General features: G+C 44.7%; 7 protein-coding genes across 7 annotated transcripts; 2 read left to right on the top strand and 5 right to left on the bottom strand.

Annotated features, from left to right (window-relative positions):
• Positions 1 to 864: 864 nt before the first annotated feature.
• Positions 865 to 1326, bottom strand: N7469_002263 (uncharacterized protein; the record flags this gene model as incomplete). Its single annotated transcript, XM_056641183.1, has 1 exon — positions 865 to 1326. One exon carries the CDS (start codon positions 1324 to 1326, stop codon positions 865 to 867), a length of 462 nt encoding a protein of 153 aa, XP_056503677.1.
• Positions 1327 to 2065: 739 nt separating this feature from the next.
• Positions 2066 to 3229, bottom strand: N7469_002262 (uncharacterized protein; the record flags this gene model as incomplete). The annotated part of the gene is made up of 1 exon (XM_056641182.1): positions 2066 to 3229. One exon carries the CDS (start codon positions 3227 to 3229, stop codon positions 2066 to 2068), a length of 1164 nt encoding a protein of 387 aa, XP_056503676.1.
• Positions 3230 to 7046: 3817 nt separating this feature from the next.
• Positions 7047 to 8459, bottom strand: N7469_002261 (kinase domain protein; the record flags this gene model as incomplete). Its single annotated transcript, XM_056641181.1, has 5 exons — positions 7047 to 7228; positions 7285 to 7456; positions 7511 to 7818; positions 7868 to 8214; positions 8266 to 8459. The coding sequence occupies 5 exons, from the start codon at positions 8457 to 8459 to the stop codon at positions 7047 to 7049; spliced, it is 1203 nt and encodes a 400-aa protein (XP_056503675.1).
• Positions 8460 to 11142: 2683 nt separating this feature from the next.
• On the top strand, positions 11143 to 12990 carry N7469_002260 (uncharacterized protein; the record flags this gene model as incomplete). The annotated part of the gene is made up of 5 exons (XM_056641180.1): positions 11143 to 11477; positions 11529 to 11758; positions 11817 to 12077; positions 12137 to 12847; positions 12920 to 12990. The coding sequence occupies 5 exons, from the start codon at positions 11143 to 11145 to the stop codon at positions 12988 to 12990; spliced, it is 1608 nt and encodes a 535-aa protein (XP_056503674.1).
• A 376-nt stretch (positions 12991 to 13366) lies between these two features.
• N7469_002259 (uncharacterized protein) lies at positions 13367 to 13582 on the bottom strand (the record flags this gene model as incomplete). The annotated part of the gene is made up of 1 exon (XM_056641179.1): positions 13367 to 13582. One exon carries the CDS (start codon positions 13580 to 13582, stop codon positions 13367 to 13369), a length of 216 nt encoding a protein of 71 aa, XP_056503673.1.
• Positions 13583 to 14883: 1301 nt separating this feature from the next.
• On the bottom strand, positions 14884 to 15351 carry N7469_002258 (uncharacterized protein; the record flags this gene model as incomplete). The annotated part of the gene is made up of 2 exons (XM_056641178.1): positions 14884 to 15126; positions 15250 to 15351. Coding segments are annotated over 2 exons (345 nt in total), but the record flags the coding sequence as incomplete, so codon positions are not given.
• A 1902-nt stretch (positions 15352 to 17253) lies between these two features.
• On the top strand, positions 17254 to 19708 carry N7469_002257 (dynamin family protein; the record flags this gene model as incomplete). The annotated part of the gene is made up of 3 exons (XM_056641177.1): positions 17254 to 19113; positions 19164 to 19404; positions 19485 to 19708. The coding sequence occupies 3 exons, from the start codon at positions 17254 to 17256 to the stop codon at positions 19706 to 19708; spliced, it is 2325 nt and encodes a 774-aa protein (XP_056503671.1).
• Positions 19709 to 20110: the final 402 nt, after the last annotated feature.

Raw genomic sequence — 20110 nt, 5'->3', positions numbered from 1 at the left:
TCTTCTTGGACGAAAAATTCAAACAAAGTACATGTAAATGACTTAAACAAGACACGGTGGAGTTTATGAAATGTCGCGTCGAGCCCCTCAAAAGAAAGCATCTTCAATACTCTTGCCAAACGCTACGAGTTCATACCACGTGCGACGTCGGCTTCACTTCGGTGATGCAGGAGGTGCGCCATGCTTCTTAACGCCTGTTGTATCGTATGCTCCACGTCTACGAAGCTCGTTTCAGTAAGACCTCGCATCCAGGGAGGCTCAACTTACCCTAAATTGTACTGCTCACCGTCGTGATTAACCATGGTGACTGTTGTTATAGACACGGTGATCAGGGGAGGGTACCAATCAATGAGACCTATGAATTGAATAATACTATTTGCGGGATATGACCTTATATTTAGCTAGTTGAGTGGGCTCTTGATTTGGCTCAATATATCGCTGTTAAGACTGGAAGTATCCCGAAAGGGAATGGAAACTCGTAGCATAAAGTGCCACAGTGGTTTAACTTTTTGGTATTGAGGCCGAAAATTCGGTCCATGCAATTTATGTCCTCCTCAACAACCATAACCTATACATAGACCCTAATGCGCACATATAAGCACACTACCCAAATAGCTGCAACCTATTTCCCCACCTGCCGTTGAAGAGGATGCTATGTCCTGTTGGTCGGTTGTAGATCGAGCTTAGGCAGGACATACTCCATGCGAAGCTCGTGCTCCTTCAGCCACGAGAAAAAGTCCTCGAGGGTCTTCCTGGTGCTACTCATCATGACAAGTCCACTTTGTTCCGTATCTTGCTAGTCGTAGGGCACGGCATTTTGGACTTGCTCTTCCGTGGCCCAGCAGTGGTCGAGGTGCACGTCGCTCAGCCGTAATGACGTGCCATTTGAGCCTCGAGGCTTCTGATCTTGTTGGACCAGAGACGTTGGCAGTGTATCTTCTCTTCGGTTGCTGTAATTGCAATATATTTTGCCATTCGATAGCCATTGTGATCAAATCGAACGCAGTATACACGGTCGGAAGCGGCCTGGGGTTTCAATCCGGTTTCTTCATGGGTCTCGCGTACCATGGTTTCGAAGATGGTCTTGTCCTCCGATTTTGCTCCACCACCGCTGCCCTCCCATGTATATGGAAAAGAATTCTTTTTCAGTACGCCAGCATCGTCCTTGCTTTCAGGTGAACGTTTTAAGAGCAAGACATGTGCCGTCGATGGATCATCCGAACGGTAACCAGGAATTATGGTGCTACCACTGACTCTCTCAAAGCCATTCTTCTGGCAATGGGCTTCGACCGCTTCGATATTACGAATTTCGTATTCCGTTTCCATGATGCATGAATTGTACGGACTCTATCCCAGGGTCGCGCTCGCGACTTATATATTCGAAAATATGGGTTCCAAATTCAATCCGTGATGCGTACATGTAATAAGATTATGCCACGTCAATATACAAGAAAGGGAAACAAAGGAATTTTGATGATAAACATGAACAGATACGAACAGAAGCAAGCAAAGAATTAATTTCAACGATGTGTGCAACTAGGGACGAATTTTCAGTATGCATGATTACCGCCATGATTAGAGAAGTCTTTCGCTGCGACACGATAGAGAATATGTGATCTGAACCTTTCCCATTTGGGTATTTGGCCGTGAGCAGGAAATGGACGTTGGTCAAATAATTCCACCCTGTGGCAGAAATCTGCTGAGGATAGATGTACATAGTATACGAGGGAGCAGAGACATTTTAGCAAGAAGCTTCACACAATCACTCTCGAAGTCTATTATTTTCTCCGATAATCTAGAGTTCTAAAGCAAGAGCTTCAGTGGCTCACTCACCCAAGACGAATTGTGACCCAGGGAGATATTCCGGCGACTAGCTTCGACAAAGGAGGGTGTGAAGATTGTGCTTGAGCTTGGGGTCTTCTAGAGGTTAGTTTATGCATTGCACTAGCTACTGAAACTATGGCGATGCGAGACCGAGTAAGAGTTTGCCGTGTTGAAAGTGCTCTGGTATTTTTGCAGCTATGGTAGATGTATTGGAATAAAATCACGGGTGGTCCAATTCCGTCTAGTGACTAGCTACTAGGGTGTGTGCATTCCGAATTGCGGCGTCCGGGTCTCCATTGCACTGCAAGAAAAACTCCTGTAGGGTTGCAGGTGACACAGATCGATGGGAAACAGCTTTGGAGAATTCAAGGGCTTTCTCCCCAAGCTTCTTGTTGGATGGATCTTTATCAGATGAATTATTCTGGAAGAAGAAAGCGAAGTAGTTTTGTATTGTCTTTCGATCAGGATACAGGAACTCGCATTGTTTGTCTATCCGACCGCGTCGAGTCAGAGCGGGATCAAGTTCTGGTTTGGCGTTCGTCGTAGCAATAAGAATATGACCACAGTGCGCTCCAAGTCCATCCAGAACATTGAGCACAGTAGCCAGAGTGACCCTTTCTTTCCCATCGATTTCATTCTCACTTGCTGTATTTCGAGTTCTTTGAATCCCCGCGGTATCGATGTCTTCCAATACTACAAGACAGCGTTGTGGAGGGTCAGGAAGTGTGCGAAATAACTCTTGTAAAGAATGATTATCCACAATGGCGAGGTTGATCGTATATATTGGTAGGTCGAACTCGGTGGCTATAACTCGACAAAAGCTGCTTTTGCCGGTTCCAGGTTTGCCATAGAACAGATAGCCACGTCTGTGCGCAATGCCACGTTCTTCGTAAAATGCAACACACTCTGGACTGAGAAAATTTCGGATGTCTTCGATAATATCTTGTTTCATATATTCGTCCACAGCCATGCTCTTCTGGCTTCGTGTTCCCTCCTTGCACATCTGCCGCCAACTCACATCTCTCTTTTCCTGGTATGCACTAAATACCTGTAGTTTACCGCGGCGGGAGTCAACATTGAATTTTTGGATTGTCTCCATGAGGTCTTCGAAATAACGTTTATTCCAGAAAGTGTAATAGATAAATATATTTTCGGAATATCTCGAAAAGGTATCAGGAGGGTTTCGAGGTGGATCGCGGTAAAGGGCAAACCAACGGCCTTTGAAAAGGAAGAACTGGAAGTGGCTCTGACCAGGTGTGGTCCAAAGCTTTACGAGTTTGCCTCGATATGCTGCATCGTCTGTCTCTACAAACTCGGGGATGAGATTAGAATTCCAAAAACCAAATGCTTCTGTAATTCCCACGATAGTGGAGCCCGACAGACTGTAAAATTTGACCTCAGACATCCACCTTGTGACTTGAGGATACAAATTATTGCGGTGTTTAATTTCCGCAGATGAGATGATGAGAGAAAAAACGGGTTCAAGAGATCCCACTATCCAAGGCAATATGAATGTTGAAATTATGGGAAGAAGAAGCACCGGAAGAACGTAAGACAAAGCATTAACACCCAGAACCTCTGAGAGCAGTCTGACAAGCCAGGAGAGTCCCGGTGCAAATGTATCAAGAAGTGCGTGAAGTACTTCATTGGGTTGTGTAGACATTTTGGTGAAAAGCATGAAGCTGTGAGAGTTTGCGATATGGAATTGAAGAACGTTGGATTACAATTGCTGATTTTTATGCGAGATTCCATGACTTTATAGGAGGAAACTAATTTTAATCAGGTAATAGAATGTCCTGAGTAGCTAGCTGGTCTGGTATAACTACGCAATAATAGTACATAAAACCCACTTTATCTTGATATGAAGTAGATGGCTGATCGGCTCTAACCCTAGGTCTCAGGTAGTCCATAGGTATTGGGCGGGGATTGACGAAAAATTGGATAATATGTGATGTGGGTCCAGTCACTGGGATCATCTCGTACAGCACGGATCGAAATCAGTTTCACCATTTGAACACAGAGATTCTTTCCGGAGGGCCCACTTTCCTGCACGCTAAGCTATATATAGTTGGTTCTAGTTTTAAGGGGCTGAATTGTATTGAAAGTCAGTTTCGAGGAAACCGGACCTGATAAATAACAGGAAATACCATAACCATTAATACAACATGATGTCGTTCCTCAGCTCGTTAATGTGACCATCCCCAGCTTTGCAACGATACTCGCTGCGTGTTTTATTCAAGAACTGCCATGGTCAAGCATACAGCTTCAGCACCTGTATATATTTTGTAATTTCGAATATCTGCCAGTCAGTTCAAAGGCTGTGCCCATGATTTGCTCGGTTGCAAAAGTAGCCATCCCGTCAAGGAAGGGCACCGAATACGTAGCCACGTACAATCAAAGTGGCATAAAAGAAAAGAACTAGAATTATCTCCGTCGGAGGGGTCGAAAATGGGAAATGCCTCATCCCTTCCGTCTTCCACCAATCATACGCTCATCCCTTGAACAAAATCCACCACGTGATGCGTAAATACTGTCGGTGAATTAGATGTTCCGCTCCCAGAGAAAACTTTTTCAGTAACTTACAGCACCACAGTCAAGTCATGAGTGAATGCATGTGTGGACTCTTGGAAGCAGCTCATATATCTCATCTTCTACTGATATTATCCTAGACCATGAGCTGTCCATGTCATATACAGCGACGGCGACATCCCAGTTAGCTCGACTCGAGCTTTTACCAGCTGAAATACTCAGTGACATCGTTAAACGCCTAGCCGGTGTGGATGTTTTAGAAATCTCACGTGTGAGTCGACGGCTGCGGGACATTTGCGCACCGTATCTGTTTCACGATCTACGTATTCAATTCTCAACTCAAGGATTGGACAGGCTGCAGCAGCTTATAGAGTGTGATGTTCGCCAGCACGTAGTTTCGTTGACTTACGTGATACCAGAACTGTTTCCACCTGGTAAGGCTATCGTAGCATGTACGTTAGATGTTTACTAATGTATGTGGAGAAATTATGGACTTCAGTTTCTTCAATTCTAACATACTTCCTTTCGAGGACTATATTGACATGCAAGCCGACTTAAGTGGTGGTAGTATATTTCCGGTCTCTATTCCGTACCGGCTCGTGTTTCGCACCTTCAGTGACATATGTCAAGAGCAGCGTGATATTATGGGGAAGCAGAAAGACTCGTCCGTATTGTCGGCGGCGTTCAGGCAACTCCCTAAACTGGCGAGGCTCTGTTTATCCTTTCGCCAGACTCCCACGCGGCACTGGATTCGATTGTTCATGGACCAAACTGTGGAAGCAAGTACATGGAGGCATCATCTGCCTGTCATCTCCAACGCTTTGAGTGTTGGAAGGGGGCGGCAGTGAATATCTGTTATGTGATGTTCAATTTGATGGTCTTGAGCTTCCTTACTATGCTTCGCTGTGTACAGCTGAAGCACAAGACTTGGCTTCTTGTCTTTCCAACGTGCTAAGATACTCCCAAGGTCTGCGTTTGAGTGGCTCTGGTTCACCACTAGAATCGCTGCGCAACGTGACAATGCCCCTGTTGTATTTGGAGTTATGCTCCCTGACTGTTAGTCGAGTCACGCTGCTTGAGTTCCTTCAGAACTCCAGAGTGTCGATCAAATATATCTGTTTCCATAAGGCTCGATTAGTGGAACAAGATATTGTTGGATCCGACCCAGTCATAACACCCTCAGAAGAGTGCTGTCGCAGTATTGGGTTGGACTGGCCTGTTACGAATTGGGTATTTTCACATTGTTCTATGTGCGGCGGAAATGGCTGGAAAATCATCAGCAACTAAGTCGTCATGGCGGACTCCCTAATGCATAATTTTCGCTGGTTTCAATATTCACCACTAGCACAGCTCGTTGGCGTCTCGCTTGATCGTCAGCGTCTCCTCTACCAAAACATACAAAGTAAATGTACATTTGAGAAACCAAGCTAGAATGGTGAGGTTGATTGACGTGCACATACCATTTAAACTATGGGACACGCCAACGCCAACGCCAACGTGTCGGGGAAGACCAGGTTGTACGGACGAGACCCGTTCCCCAACACTAGAGACCGTGCTACTCCAAAGTGGAGATAAGAGTAGCATTGAACCAATCACATAGGTCAATATATACTAGGATTCGATTCAAGAATAAGTATACGGAGGCTGTACAGGTGAACATGAGTGGGAAATATTGCCAATTTTTTTTTTTTACAGCGGTCGGATGCCGAGCAGTTGATAGAGGGGAGAAGTCGAATTCAGGCCAGATAACTACACTGACAAGGAGAAACGCCTTCTGTTTGCCTTGTTTGTATGGTCAACGTTCTAGAAGCCCTTGAGGCCATACCAGATTATTACGGATACTATTTTTACTCTGTTTTTTACAGCTGTACGGGAATACTGCCAAGAAAGAGGTTCGAGGGTCATTTAACTGTAATAGGTATAGCGCGGTTTCAAAGGAGGCATTGAGAAAGAATCTCTGTGTGAAGGTGATGAATCTGATTTCGATCCATGCTGTAGTTGTCAATGCAGAATGCAGCTTTCCAGTAGCTCAGGCCAGTGGTCTCATCAAAATCTAGATCAAGTCGATCCAGCACGGCGGAGTGAGACGTTCTGTTCTCTACGACGGGGAATAGATGTCCCATGTAATACGAAACATAGACTTCCTGTTTCAACGCAATAGCAAAAGGGGTAAAAATCCCATACTCTGTGTTTGAAAAGTTTGGATCTGACATTCTGCTCCATAAATTGTGAAAGAAAGAATACAGGTAGATATTGGAGGCTGATTACTTCTTGTATCAATAAAAGATATTGGAAGTCTTTTTGAATATTGATAACAGTCCGGTTTCATACTGTTTCCAGTTAAGGGCCTAAAGAATTAAAAGGACATAGCTCAAAATTTTTTTTTTCGGTATCTCCGATCAGTGCCATGCGAAAGTAGTGGTACTGTCAACAACTAAGCCTGCCGGGAGTAGCTGTGAATGCATTTTTGTGAACCTGAAAATCTACCTCTATGGTAGATTCTGATATTTGTATCTTGCTCTTGTTTTGATTTCCTTAGTTGGTCCGTAAAAAAGAAAAAGGGAATCCGCTGGAGACTGAGCTGACGTCCTCTGTTTCTAGCTAATGGATACGGAGCTATTGAGAAAAAGTACGTATCTAGGCTCTGGAAGATATGGGAGAGGAACAAATGTAATGTTCGATTTCTCACGGACTCAAGAATGAAGCCATGGGTCTTGGAGAAGCTCTCGTGCAGTGGCTCGATTTTCTGGCTCCCATTGAAGCATCTTGAGGGCAAATCCAATGAATAGCTTTTTTTCTTCCCCGCAAAGGAATGGCGTTAAACTGTCAAAATTGAAATTTGCGGCCGGAATCAAGTGAGGATACAAGAAATTCCCTGCTCAATACTATTTGTGAGCTATGACCTATTTTGTGACAAGTTGAAATGCGTACCTTCTGGTGAAAACAATCTTCGCCGAATTGCTGGATCACAACCCTCCAGAAAAAGAGGCGGTGGATTCCCCAAGAGCCTAATCATCTGAGCAATATGAACTTCTTGGGAATATTCTGCAGATGAGTGGTGAAGGCCATTCAGGATAATGGTATCGGCCAGAAGTTCCCATAGCTGTTAGACAATTTAGACATTTCTCAAGCATTTCAACTACAATTCTGTTCTTACCATTGTTCCGAGATTCCATATATCAGTGCTATACGTCCAACCAGCCTTGAGTAGGACCTCCGGGGCGGAAAATGGTTGAGGTTGAATATCATGATTGTGTGGCAAATTGCCGAAGACAGCAGCACTGAAATCGGATATTTTCAAAAGCCCTGTACCTTTTTTTAGAGGTCCGAAGTCGGGCCTAGATTCCCAAATAGGGCGACCATCTCGAAAAATGGGTTTTGGCGGATAGAGTTCTTGATGACGGACGTAATCTCTAATGACTGTAGAGTCCTCAAATGCAATAAGTAGATTATCGGCTTTGAGATCTACAAAAAATCAGAAATGAGCGTTAGATCGTTTTAATTTTCAGCTTACCAGTGTGGATAATGCCGCATTCAGAATGGAGAAAATCTAAACCCTCAAGCAAAACCTTTAAAAAGGGTTTGAGGATTTCTGCTGGTAAACCAACACTTCCAAGATGTCTTCCTAGACGCCAGATAGGTTCTCTAAGTGGCTCGAAGACTAAACAAACATGTGAACCGAGTTGGCCTTTTAATTCAAAGGATTCTTGAACTAGCCGAATGTATCTTTTCCCTGTATGATCAGAAATGCAAGAAGAAATGTGTTTTGAGATTTCCACCTCTTCTTCCGCGGCTTTTGTTTCATTGGAGCCACAGTTTGTTATTTTGAGTGTGACATATTTGGTTTTCTGCCACGGCCATCTTTGAAATGTTAACTACTACTATCATCCTAAAATGTGAATAATTGCTTACCGAGATGTATCTTCCGCCAGCCAAGCCGTAGAGCTAGCTCCCCAACCAAGTTTGGAAAGTATGCGGTATTTTCCTACTGACTCCCCTATCCCGCATGGATAGTACTTTTGAGGGTTGTAGTTCGGGCTCCGCTCCTCATCAATCAAACCTAGCTTAGAAAATGGGACACGATATGATGGAGCCGATGATGACATTCTGAGTATCCCTTTAGCGGAGCAAGTTGTTGTTCCATAGAGCGGTCGAAACATAACCATTGTGAGCTGGTCCTTCCAAACAAGCGAAGGAGGGGTGGCTTTATATCCACTTCCGGAACATTGCACACCTTTGGAAACCTCGGCAATACATTTCTCCGTTTCCATTATGATTACGTAATACTCATCGTATAACTAACTACAGAGCAAGGAACTATTGACTTTAGTACTAGATTGGTCCATACTAACATGGGTTTTTTGGATAAGATACTTATTAGTTGAAAGATAGTGATTTGTCAACATTTCTTGGCCTATGTGTTTATCTAAATGATCGACATTTCATCATCTGACCAGCTAACAAAGGGTTAATAGTTTTGGTTCTAATTAGCCGAGGGACAGTAGATTGTCTTTGTATCTCATACATTTGTACTAGTTGATTTTCAATTGATCTTGATGATAGCCCGACTCCTGTGCCATACAAGTCTCATGGCTCCATCACTTAGCACGTCCCTTTGATTCCTTGTCTTGAGGAAAATACTCGTTTGCTTGCTTGCCCCCGTTATATTTTGGCTTGGAGAACCAGACTTGCTCGCCTCCAAGCGGGCTAGGATAGTAATGAGCCGATGTCAAAGGTTTGCCGTCATTCGAACTGATGCGGAAATTCGCGTGCAGGGGGTCTCGTCTGCCGTCCGCCTTCGGGGTGGAATGCGGTCTGGACCTAAAGAAGACCAACAACTGTGAGCTGAATCCGGAACCAGATCATGTCCAAGTAAACCCCATACTCCACAGAAGCTTTAGAAGCATTTGCAAGCTCTGGAAAAGACGCTGCTTTCTTTGCAAGTGCAGCTTCCACCGCACTCTGCGCGGCTGTCTCATTGACTCCTGCAACACCTCGTGTCCCGGCCCCCCCAAAAGAAATTGAGAATTCGTTTAGCTGACGACATTCTGTTTGATTGTAATCTTGTTATGGAGAGTGGGAATCAAAATAATCTGACATGAAAAAGGGTGGGTTAGCTTGGGGTTTAAGTAGCAGCTACATCTCTTTACGCCATTCTAGAGATCATCGACGATATTAGGAGTAGTTTCAATATGTACAATTAACCCTCTAAATTTTAGATTTGAAATCTAGGCAAAACGGGTTGGTAACTTTTATGGGGTGTGGGGGCTAAATATTTGGCATTCGACCCTGCGAGTGAATTTCAAAAGGATATCAGCGTCATGGAATGTTTGGACAGAATGGCCTCATCGGTCAGTCCACTGATGCACTTCGCTCATGTTCCCCGAGAATCTCTACGCAGAGAGTAGATCGGCTCGCTCGGACACACTGGCTGCGTACTCGCCTCATTATATGGAAGCATTTGTGTGGCCGCTAGCAATAGCATACAGAGTATTTAAGCGTACTGATTTTTTATTTTTGATGTTATAGGTGAGGTACTTGGACAAATTTTAGAAATACACGGCCAATGATCCCGCTCTCAAAACCGCCTGCTAGGAGATGATTTGAATTTTGACACCGAGGAAATCATTTCATATAATTCTGTAGCTCAGGATGGACTTCGTCATGGTGCATATAGTCCTAACACTTCTTGCCAAAAGGTGCCTTAAGTGTGTGACAAGGTCGGAATCGCACACATAAAGCACTCCAGATACAACGTTTTGTGCGTGGCATTATAAAAATAAAACGTGATCAAGAAAATTGACGTAAATAATGTCGCGTTTGAAGTCGTAGAGACATTTTCAGTATGCGAAATGGTCGAAATAGCACGAGTAAAGCACCCTTTCCTCCGTTCCTCGCTCGGCCATAAAAGAAAGCGGTTGAAATAATGCGGAGAATGTCTTTGATTTATGGATTCGTACACCAAGTATGCAAGGGTGCTTTAACTGTGAGAAAAGGCAACTTAAAGGGCCCTCTCAGCAAGCTAATGTAGGGAGTGCGGATCATCTGTTCTAGTCATCTAGCTTGCCTATGCTGATACAAACATGGCCTCGGCCCCACGTTTGGTTCTATTCAATTTTGATTGCAGATGATACATGATACGTGCATTGGCGTTTAGAGAGCAATCTCGATTGGCCCTCAAGTACCGCTGTGATACGATCCACCAGAGGGCCGTGCGAAGGCACCCGACGAGCAATACTCATCTCGCCACCGGCGTAGTAAATTCTTCCCTTCCTTATATTCTCACCCTGAAATACCAATATGAATGATTGCAGGCAACTGAGAGAAGACATATGTGGGGTTCTTGCTCGGCTCGATGATATTTTGAACAGAATTGAGGCAGACCTGTCTATCGAAGACCGCAGAGTTCTGTTGGACAGTCTTTCACCGTTCAATATATCTACAATTAATAGACTTCTGCGTCTGAAAAACCAGAGTGAAAATTTTGAAATAACAGAAGGCTCTCATCCAAATACAGACAACCGCCTCCGAAGCGACAGAGAAAAGTCATCTAATAACACAGCGACTTTCCTCCAATCGAACACATCATCGAGAAAAAATCACGCTCAGCCATCAAAGAAGCGACGTTCGTCAACAAAAGAATCTATCGAATTCGGAGAAAGTGGTTCTGGCGCAAAGAAATTTTCAAACTACCAACTGTCCATTTCACAGAAACTCTGCGAGAACCTGGCACAATGCGCAAATCGGCCCGAATGTTTCTGGGAGAAGATTGGGAAAAGTCCTGCGTCGATGAGTGCTGGGTTGAAGTCTGCCTTTTTTGAAATATATTACGAACGCGAAGATGCAGAGCTTCTCGAGATATACCGGCGGTTCAAACTGCGCAATTTCTATTTGCTAGCCGTCGATCTAGACTATCATACCGGTGAAAGATGGTGCAGGAAAGCATCGACAAAACTTGCAAGAGAACTTGCGCAAAAACAGCCACCTCTAGACGCCAAGGAAGCTGATCTCAAGCGCTGCCTGGACGACTATGTTAGGCTTGGTCGTAAATACGACAGATGGGCTACTGAATTGGGCGGCCAGGGATACTTGATCGCACTTCCTCTTGATATCACGGAACGAGAGTGAGTGAGCACACTGTGGGTGTGGCTAAACTAATGCTAACATCGACCAAGATATACAGACAGACATTTTAGTAAATCTTTTCCTTTAGCGATCCGCAAGCTTCGTGAGGGAGGCATTGATAGAATTGTCAAGGAACATGGTTATGATAAATTAGGCAACCATATATCAGAACAACTACGAACCCAATCTTGGCCGTCGGAACCTGCCAGACGACATTTAACAAAATCGGCACGCAGGAACAAACGGAAAAGAGAAGCAAAGCAAGACGAGACTATGCGTTGTAAGCAAATTTTAATCAGTATATGGGTATACGAACTTATAGTTGACACTCATTCAAGCAAAAAAGGGTCCAGGTGCCCCACATCCTCCAAAGAGAATACGCAGGCATGAAGTCAATTGTACGAAACCGATCGAATTTGAAAATGTTTGCGCCCCCGAAGAAGAAACACCACGGGAAACCAACGAGAATTCGCCCACAAATTCAAGCCTTTCCCATACGAGGCCAGGAAGCACTGTGGATTCTCCCACTAGTTGTGAAAATGTTGAGCATTCTCCCGATGTCTGCGAACGTAGGAGCAGTTGCAGTTTGACACCACAGGGTAAGTAAGAGCTATCACACAAAGTCGACCTCATTCGCCATCAACTGAAATTACAATAGAATCAGCATGTGAACATCCTTTGAGCCAGGAAGAATGCTCTTCCAGCTCGGAAACTACTTTCTCAAAAGACGAACCATCCAATATCTCCTATGACCCTGTTGAAGATCCAACCGAATCGCCAATTGGTCTGCTTGACCAGCCACCCCTCGACCCTTTCCTATCAAGCGATTTTCCGCATAGTCTTTTCGATAATCCACACGATCTTCTCAATGATCTGCTTGATCTGCCATCTCTTGATCCTTTCCTAGCAAGCGATTTCCCCCATGGCCATATTGATGATCCATCCGTGCCGCCAGTTGACCTGCTTGATCGCCCATCCCCTGATCCTTTCCTAGCAAGCGATTTCCCTCGTGGCCATTATGTCGGACCATCTGCACTATCAGTTGATTTCTCTGATCGGCCAGCATTAGATCCCTTTCCAGCAAGTGATTTCCCGCATGGCTATGTTGGCAATCCACCCGCGCTACAAATTGATCTGCTTGACCGAGAAGCTTTAGATCCTTTCCCAGAAAGCGACTTCCCACATCGCAGTATTAAGTATCCTACTGAGCTGGCCCACCAATCTTTTATTAGCACATCTTCCAATTGTTTTTCACCAGAACCATCCTCATCCGATCCTATCGGGCCAGGAAACTGCCAACCAAGGCCACCCGGCAATAACAGCCTTGTCTGTGACAGCAATGCGAGGCCCATCGACGATCCTTATACTTGTACGTGGGACAGATTCCGTCGATATCGCGATTTATTAGAAAATTCACCAAACTGCCAAACTATGATTTTAGACAATATACAGAGCGAGGCGCACAAGGGCTCGAACTGCGGACCGACTCCTGTGGTTCCTGTACAATTCTAGCTGGTTCTTGACAAAGATATAATACATAATATTGGAAATGCGTCCAAATTCTCAGGGTATATGCAAATGCACGGCTCGAGGGTAAACAAAGGGTGCGCGTAACAGCCATACTTTAATTTTCAGCCGCGGAGCTCCCATGTCCAGGCAAATATACTATAAGAAAATCAAATAGACCATCAAGTGAAAGCTTATTGGTGAATGGGATGTAGGTGCCAGGAGTAAGTATCTCCGTCGCGACGCGTACTTCCTTCGGTTTATCATCCGAATCAACCCTGATTGACAACGGAAAAAATAAAGCCCGATAATCCTTTCTGGAGGCCTCCAAAGCGCATCTGCCTGTAACACGCCATAACGAGTAGCCATATCCCTACACTTGTTAATACATAGTCTGATACGTAAGGGGTATCGTAATCACCGTTTTCTTGAAGGCTAATTTTTCCAGTACGGGGTCGACCTTCGCATGACGGTCTTCGTCAATACACCTTAGAAGGTTATCCTGGTGCTTTTGAAATTTATTCGTTTCGGAGAGCCACGCTGCCAGTTCATCCAACTTCGTACGCGCCTCATCATCATATATTGTTGTCGGAGCCATCGTTCATAAAGGTTCATAAATACAACAGATCCTGTAATTCAGTAAGAGGTCCAGTAGGGAAAAGCTCGAAGGTAATCTCAGAGAGACTGACTGTTCGCGGGATTAAAAAGCGCGAGTGGCCCCACAGATATGGCACGCGGGTGCCAGGACTATTTGAGCACAGAGAACAGAATTTGAGTAAGGACGATGACCAAGTTGTCTCCCAGCTCGCCGAGACGGGAATGTCAAAGGAGCGTATATGGAAAATCACGGTCGCGGGGTAATGAGAGTGGGATGGTTAGATGCCCGACGCATCAATTGGCTATGGAATAACTAATATCCGTATTACGTGATGCGTATTGAGGCCAGACGCGGTGAAAATTGGCAAAACTCCTTACTGTGTAGAAAGCTTCCTGTTTTGGCGTGCACGATTGGGTAAATCTACCTTGCTCTGCCTTTGGCCTATCACCGTTGCTGCGGCCTGTGCCTCCTAAAATGTGTTACAATATCGGCCTCGAGCCTTTAACTCTCGTCCCATAGTATGCCTCCGCACTCTGTACCTGTCGGCATCATCCTAGAAGCACTGGCATTCTCGCTTCAAGCTGAAGGGGATGTGACAAGTAATTAGCGGTATATTATTACCATTTCACGGGTCAAATTTTGGCCTTTCTATGGAGCCTTTTTTACGGACGTAGTTTGGATTCCTGCCCTCCAATATTGAGATCAAAAGGAAGTTCCACATTCTTCGATTTCATTGTTGAGCCATTTGAGGTTTGCATGATGCACTTCTTAATGTGCTTTAACAGACCAATTATCGATATAATAAAAATTGTTCAGGCTGAAGTTGATGCGCTCTTTTTGTTCGTGTTTCACCTGCGAAAACAAAGTGCATCCGAGAATGGTGAGTACGAAATAGGGGTTCTTCTTACTCTTCCCACTAGTGGAAAAGAGGTGGTCCTCTATCCCCGATAATTTACACATGATAAGTTTGAATTTCTTCGAGAGTCAAGTGTATTCTTTTGATGATTGTGCTCGCAGTCACTTGAGGTTTGTGGGGAACTGAAGGAATCCATCTCGCAAACCTGACACATTGGAAAGTAACTAGAAATAGAAATTGCGGTGTTATGCCCTACTCATTACTTGGTCACTGTGTACAGCCCTGGAACCTTAGTCCTCTCAACATGATATTTATTATCATCTGATAACCCTGTTAACATCCAATGCAGACTTTAGTCTGTCCCCGAAGCTGTCACCAAGCGTGATCCTAGACGTGGCTCAGCAATCAGTCGGTGGTACAAAACATTTCCCAATGCACTGCTGATCTAGTACCCATTAACAAGATAGCTGACTACCTGTTGATCTGTTGGCAGGCTTTGAATCTTCCATATCAGCCATGTGATTTCTTCCGGGGTTCCAGCGCGGAGCTTAGCAGCCGTCCGACAGAGAGCGGCATGGAAGCTTAATAACTCAGCGGTATGAGCTTTGCGCCTACGGTCACGGTTTGGCTCATATTTGCACTGGCATGCTTCGGCCACGCATCTGGCGCATGGAGTCATTCCAGAGCACTATATTACATATATAGGTTAGCACTTTCTTCAAATATGGGAGTATGTTCCTGACCTTTCTGCGTTTTCTCTGGCATTCAGTGCAAGCAAGAGAGACGTTTCGTCGCTTGTTTGTCAATTAACTTTCCTCAAGATGTTGCATGTTGCTTCCAGATTTCGCAGGCAGAAGCTTGCGCACAGTCCCGTTCTTCGGCATAGCGGGCCTAGATGAAAGGTGGACAGAGACCTGGTAACGACTTTCGAAATAAGAGGTTCGGTTTTAAGAGTAGAGGGCGTGGGAGATTGTGTGAGAAGCTCAGAAATTTATGAGTACGCTGGGCTTTTGCACAATTCTATATATGTTCGCAGTTCTCTCTATCTGCTAGACCGTTAAATATCGCCCATAGCAAACAAGAAACCTACCTAAGAGTGTCCACTACCGGTGCTTTCTCGCAATCCGGTTGGTAGGGTACATTGGCGTGTTTAATTATAGGATATGGTTGGCTATAGCTCTCAAAAGGTTCGGGTACAGGTAGGCTTGGCGAACCACGATAGCCAATGGTACTCACGAGGCTGAAAGGACCGAGAGCAGGAAACACCGCCAGTATGCCAGTATCCGTGTTGAATCCGAATGATAGAAAATGCACTCTCATATAGGCTATCTGCGCTGCCCTTCGACCAATCGATGGAGGCATCTTCACGAAAGGACGCTGACCCAGACCGATCCATTTCCTGGGCGTTGCGAGGCACAAGAGGGACACGCTGGCGGTGAAGGAAGATGGTGGTCAAAAAATAAATCGAAGCAAATTTCTAGATGTAAAATTAGCGGCACACCACTGGAATATTACTGTGGTGGGAGTACAAGTTTAACCACAATCTGGGTCAGCGGCTACACAGACTATTGCGTTAGCGGTGAGCATGGACCAGTTCACTTTCTCACTGTTAACGGGGAAAGAGTTTATACATAAACATTTATATGTGATGTGCAGCGCTTTCACATTCGAGAAATGAACTTGAAAACTTAAACCGGAATACCTCCTAATCTTTGAATTGCTCTTGTCTTATATTCTGAGATTTCCGCGATAAGAATATCTAATAGTTGTGAGATACGTATCGCAGTAGGCGTAATATATTTTCGAAGTAAAATGCAGTCGGCCTAGGCAAGTATGCTAGTATAATCTATCTTTGTTGACATTTGTCCTCAAGAGAGATTATTACATTCCGTTATCAAAGCTTTTGTTTCTATAGGCTCCTTTGAGGCATTTTCGTGAATGATTTTGGTCGGGAAGGGTCCTGATATTTAGCAACCAAAAGCCGAAGTATCATTCTTTGGCGCCAAATGGTTGGACTAGGTTACATTAGCGTTAGCAAGAGTAATATTTTAGTAAAAAATATTTCTATGCATTCGATTCCTTGGCAACTGAGGTACTGTCAGAATTCCTGTTTGAATTAATTCTTTTTCAATTGTATCCCTGAATCGCCGTTAGTGCGTGTTTCTTCTGGGAGCCATTTACGGGGTATCCGCAGAAGAGGAGATCAGGGTAATAGAATATCTCAATATATCCTCAAAGTTACCTCTCCCATAATTGAAGGGCAAATAATTTGATAAGAGAATGCTTGTGGCGTGAACGAAGCATACCCGCGCAACTTGCGTATCCTAAGGCTACCATTGATTGCATACTACCTAGTCTACACGGCTGCTGTTCCAGATCCTAAAAAGCCACTGTATCATTCATTAGCTCTTATAATCTCTTGCTTAATTTGAAAATGTAAAATTTTTGCTGGCCTATACTAGACAGGATGGGCTATGTTCGTAATAGGGTATGACAGCCGCTCCGCTTAATGCAATATACCAGTTCCAAATAGACCGAAGACTGACGATCCCGAAAAGCATAGTGTGTGCTGCTATAAACACCCGTAATATATTCTTTATTTTTGATTTCTGACCGGGATTTCAGAAAAACAAGAAGAGCATAACACGTGCACATACTTGAGCCCCTGGTTTTAAGGATATTCATGATCTCCAAGAGCTGTATAGGTCACTATGATTAATATATAAAGGGTCCTTTTTCCAATTTCCTTTGTTCACAGCCCAGCTTTCAGTCAAAAAGGAAAAAAAAATCTCCGTCTTCCACGTCATTTCTCAAAATGATACTAGGAAACTTCCACACCGATGCCCTACAGGATCTATGTACCGAGGAGCAACTAGATCTTCTCAATTCGATCGATACTCTCCGCTCTCAGGGTATTAGCCACTATATATCTCTACCGCAGATCATAGTCTGTGGTGATCAGTCCTCTGGCAAAAGCTCCGTTCTTGAGGCCATATCTGGTGTTGGTTTTCCTATCAAAAGCAACCTGTGCACCCGCTTTCCTACTGAGCTTGTGCTCAGAAAACATCCCCATGTTGGCGTCCGCGTATCCATCGTGCCTCACCATGCACGCAGTGATCTTGAGCAACGATCACTTGGTGATTTCTGCGAGCAATTGGCTAACTTTGAAGGCCTTCCCACCCTCATTGAAAAAGCTAAAGGAGCCATGGGAATAACGACCCACGGAAAAGCTTTCTCAAATGACCTCTTGCGCGTCGAAGTGTCCGGTCCCGACCGTCCTCATTTGACTATTGTTGACCTCCCTGGGCTTATTCATTCGGAAACCAAACACCAGTCAGCAACGGATGTTCAGCTTGTTCAGGATGTGGTCCAGTCTTATATGAAAGAGCCGCGCAGTATCATTCTGGCCGTTGTATCTGCCAAGAATGACTTTGCCAATCAAATCGTCCTCAAGCTGGCTCGAGATGCTGACCCGTCGGGAAAACGGACACTAGGCATTATAACGAAGCCTGATACACTGGCTGCTGGGTCTGAAAGTGAAATGATGTTTCTGTCATTGGCAAAGAATCAAGATGTGGAATTCCGACTTGGGTGGCATGTCCTCAAGAACATGGACACGGATAGAAGTCAATGGTCCTTGAAGCAGCGTGATGTAGATGAAAAGGACTTTTTCTCGCAAGGGATATGGAAAGATCTACCAAGCTCACTAGTTGGCATCGATAGCCTGCGGACACGATTGAGCAAGGTGCTGGTCTCGCAGATCGCTACTGAGTTACCAAGCTTGATCAGAGAGATCGAAGACAAAATCGAACACTGCCGAAATCATCTACGAGGACTTGGCGAGCCTCGGATTACCATCGACGAGCAAAAGTCGTACCTCTTGAATATAAGTCAGTCCTTCCAAGAGCTTGTAAAAGCGGCTATCGATGGCACATACAATGATCCTTTCTTTGGTGATGCCCATGCGACCAAAGGATATCATAAACGACTACGTGCCGTAGTGCAGAATTCTAATGAAGAATTTGCCCAGCGCATCAGCCGACGTGGACATTATCGACGTATCTGTGAGCCCAATGACGGACAGATACCAGCCAAGCACCAGGTCGGTGTTACCAGCGAGGAATATATAAAACACATCAGCCATCTCCTCAGGCGGACCAGGGGCCGTGAGCTTCCTGGGACATTTAATCCGATGATTGTCCGCGATCTGTTCTTGGAGCAATGTTCCCCTTGGGACCAGATAACTCACAGTCACACGGACGGTATATGGGCTGCTGCAAGACAATTCCTTGCCCATGTTGTCAAACATATCACAGATGAAGCCACGTCAGCCGCAATTATCGAAGAGATTATAGTCCCAGCCTGCAACTCCATCAAACGGGAAATCGACAACAAGACTCGGGAGCTCCTCATGCCACATCAGATAGGGCATCCGATTACTTACAATCACTACTTCACAGAAACCCTGCAGAAGATCCGTGCTGACCGCCAGGAAGACGAGCTTGCCAAGATCCTACAGCGGTTCTTCGGGGTCGATAATTTGAAGGAGCCTTACCACACGGAGCATTCAATCAACCTTGATCAACTTCTCAAATCACTGTTGCAGAAATCGGAGCCTGATATGGTGCGCTTTGCTTCGATTGAAGCGTTGGAGTGCATGCTGGCGTACTACAAGGTAACTCAGCTCGAGTTCTTTGTGATTTTGGTCTATCTAACGAAATGCAGGTTGCGCTAAAGCGGTTCGTTGATGATATTGCCAACGAAGTCGTGGAAGGTAAACTTATGTCCTCGCTATCCGGCATCCTGTCACCGGTGACCGTGTTTGACATGCCAGCAAATCTCATCATGAGGATTGCTGGTGAGTCGAAGGAAAGTCAAACAGTTCGTGAACAGCTCAAGAAGGAGCTTCTGATCTTGACTAAAGGCTCAGAGACTTGCAAACGGTTTGTTAGGACAAAGACCGAAGGTATGTATGCCCTCGCCCTAATTCTAAATTATTATGAAAAACTGAATTTATTGCAGAAAATAGCTTCGACTCTCTATTAGCGGATGACTATATGAAAAGAGAGAGTAGTGATGAATCTATAAGTGAGGAAGTGAGATTGGATATGGAAGAATCCGAGCTTTCTGATTCGTCAAATGAACTCGTAGACCCTCCTGATGCTTCAGATGCACTCGTTGACGAAACCGCACCCATTCATTCAGGGCGGGAAATCAACCTCATGGTCAAATCTAAAAAAAAGGGGAGCAAGAAGAAAAATGGAAGCTAAACATGCATTCAAGAGATTGCATCGCTGAAAAGCTGTTATCTTAGCAGTAATGGGCATCGAAACCAGACTTTATTCTAATTAGATCGAAGGCACAGTTTCACCGGAATATCGTCACATTCCACATTCTGAAAATGATCCTTCGGAAAAACCTTTCATCAAGCACCCAGTGGACCACGCCTCTCCATCTTCATACATTATTGGCTCACTTTGACTGGCAAGCCCTTAGTCAAAGTGATCGTCACCTAAATCCCTTTCATTGCACCTCCTCCCAAACTGCCTCGGGGCCAATCATCTCCTTAGTACTTATTATACAGAGTGAAAGATTGTCGTATTTATATCCTATGGCCCTTGCCATGACGCAATTGTGTCAGTCACGCTCTTGAAGCAGGGGTTTTTACAGAT

Source organism: Penicillium citrinum (genome assembly GCF_028827155.1).
Source record: "Penicillium citrinum strain IBT 23319 chromosome Unknown utg000002l:1.0-3833315.0:1.0-3834789.0, whole genome shotgun sequence".
Classification (NCBI taxonomy): domain Eukaryota; kingdom Fungi; phylum Ascomycota; class Eurotiomycetes; order Eurotiales; family Aspergillaceae; genus Penicillium; species Penicillium citrinum.
Note: the sequence above shows the minus strand (reverse complement) of the source record. Positions and strands in the feature narration are given on the sequence as shown.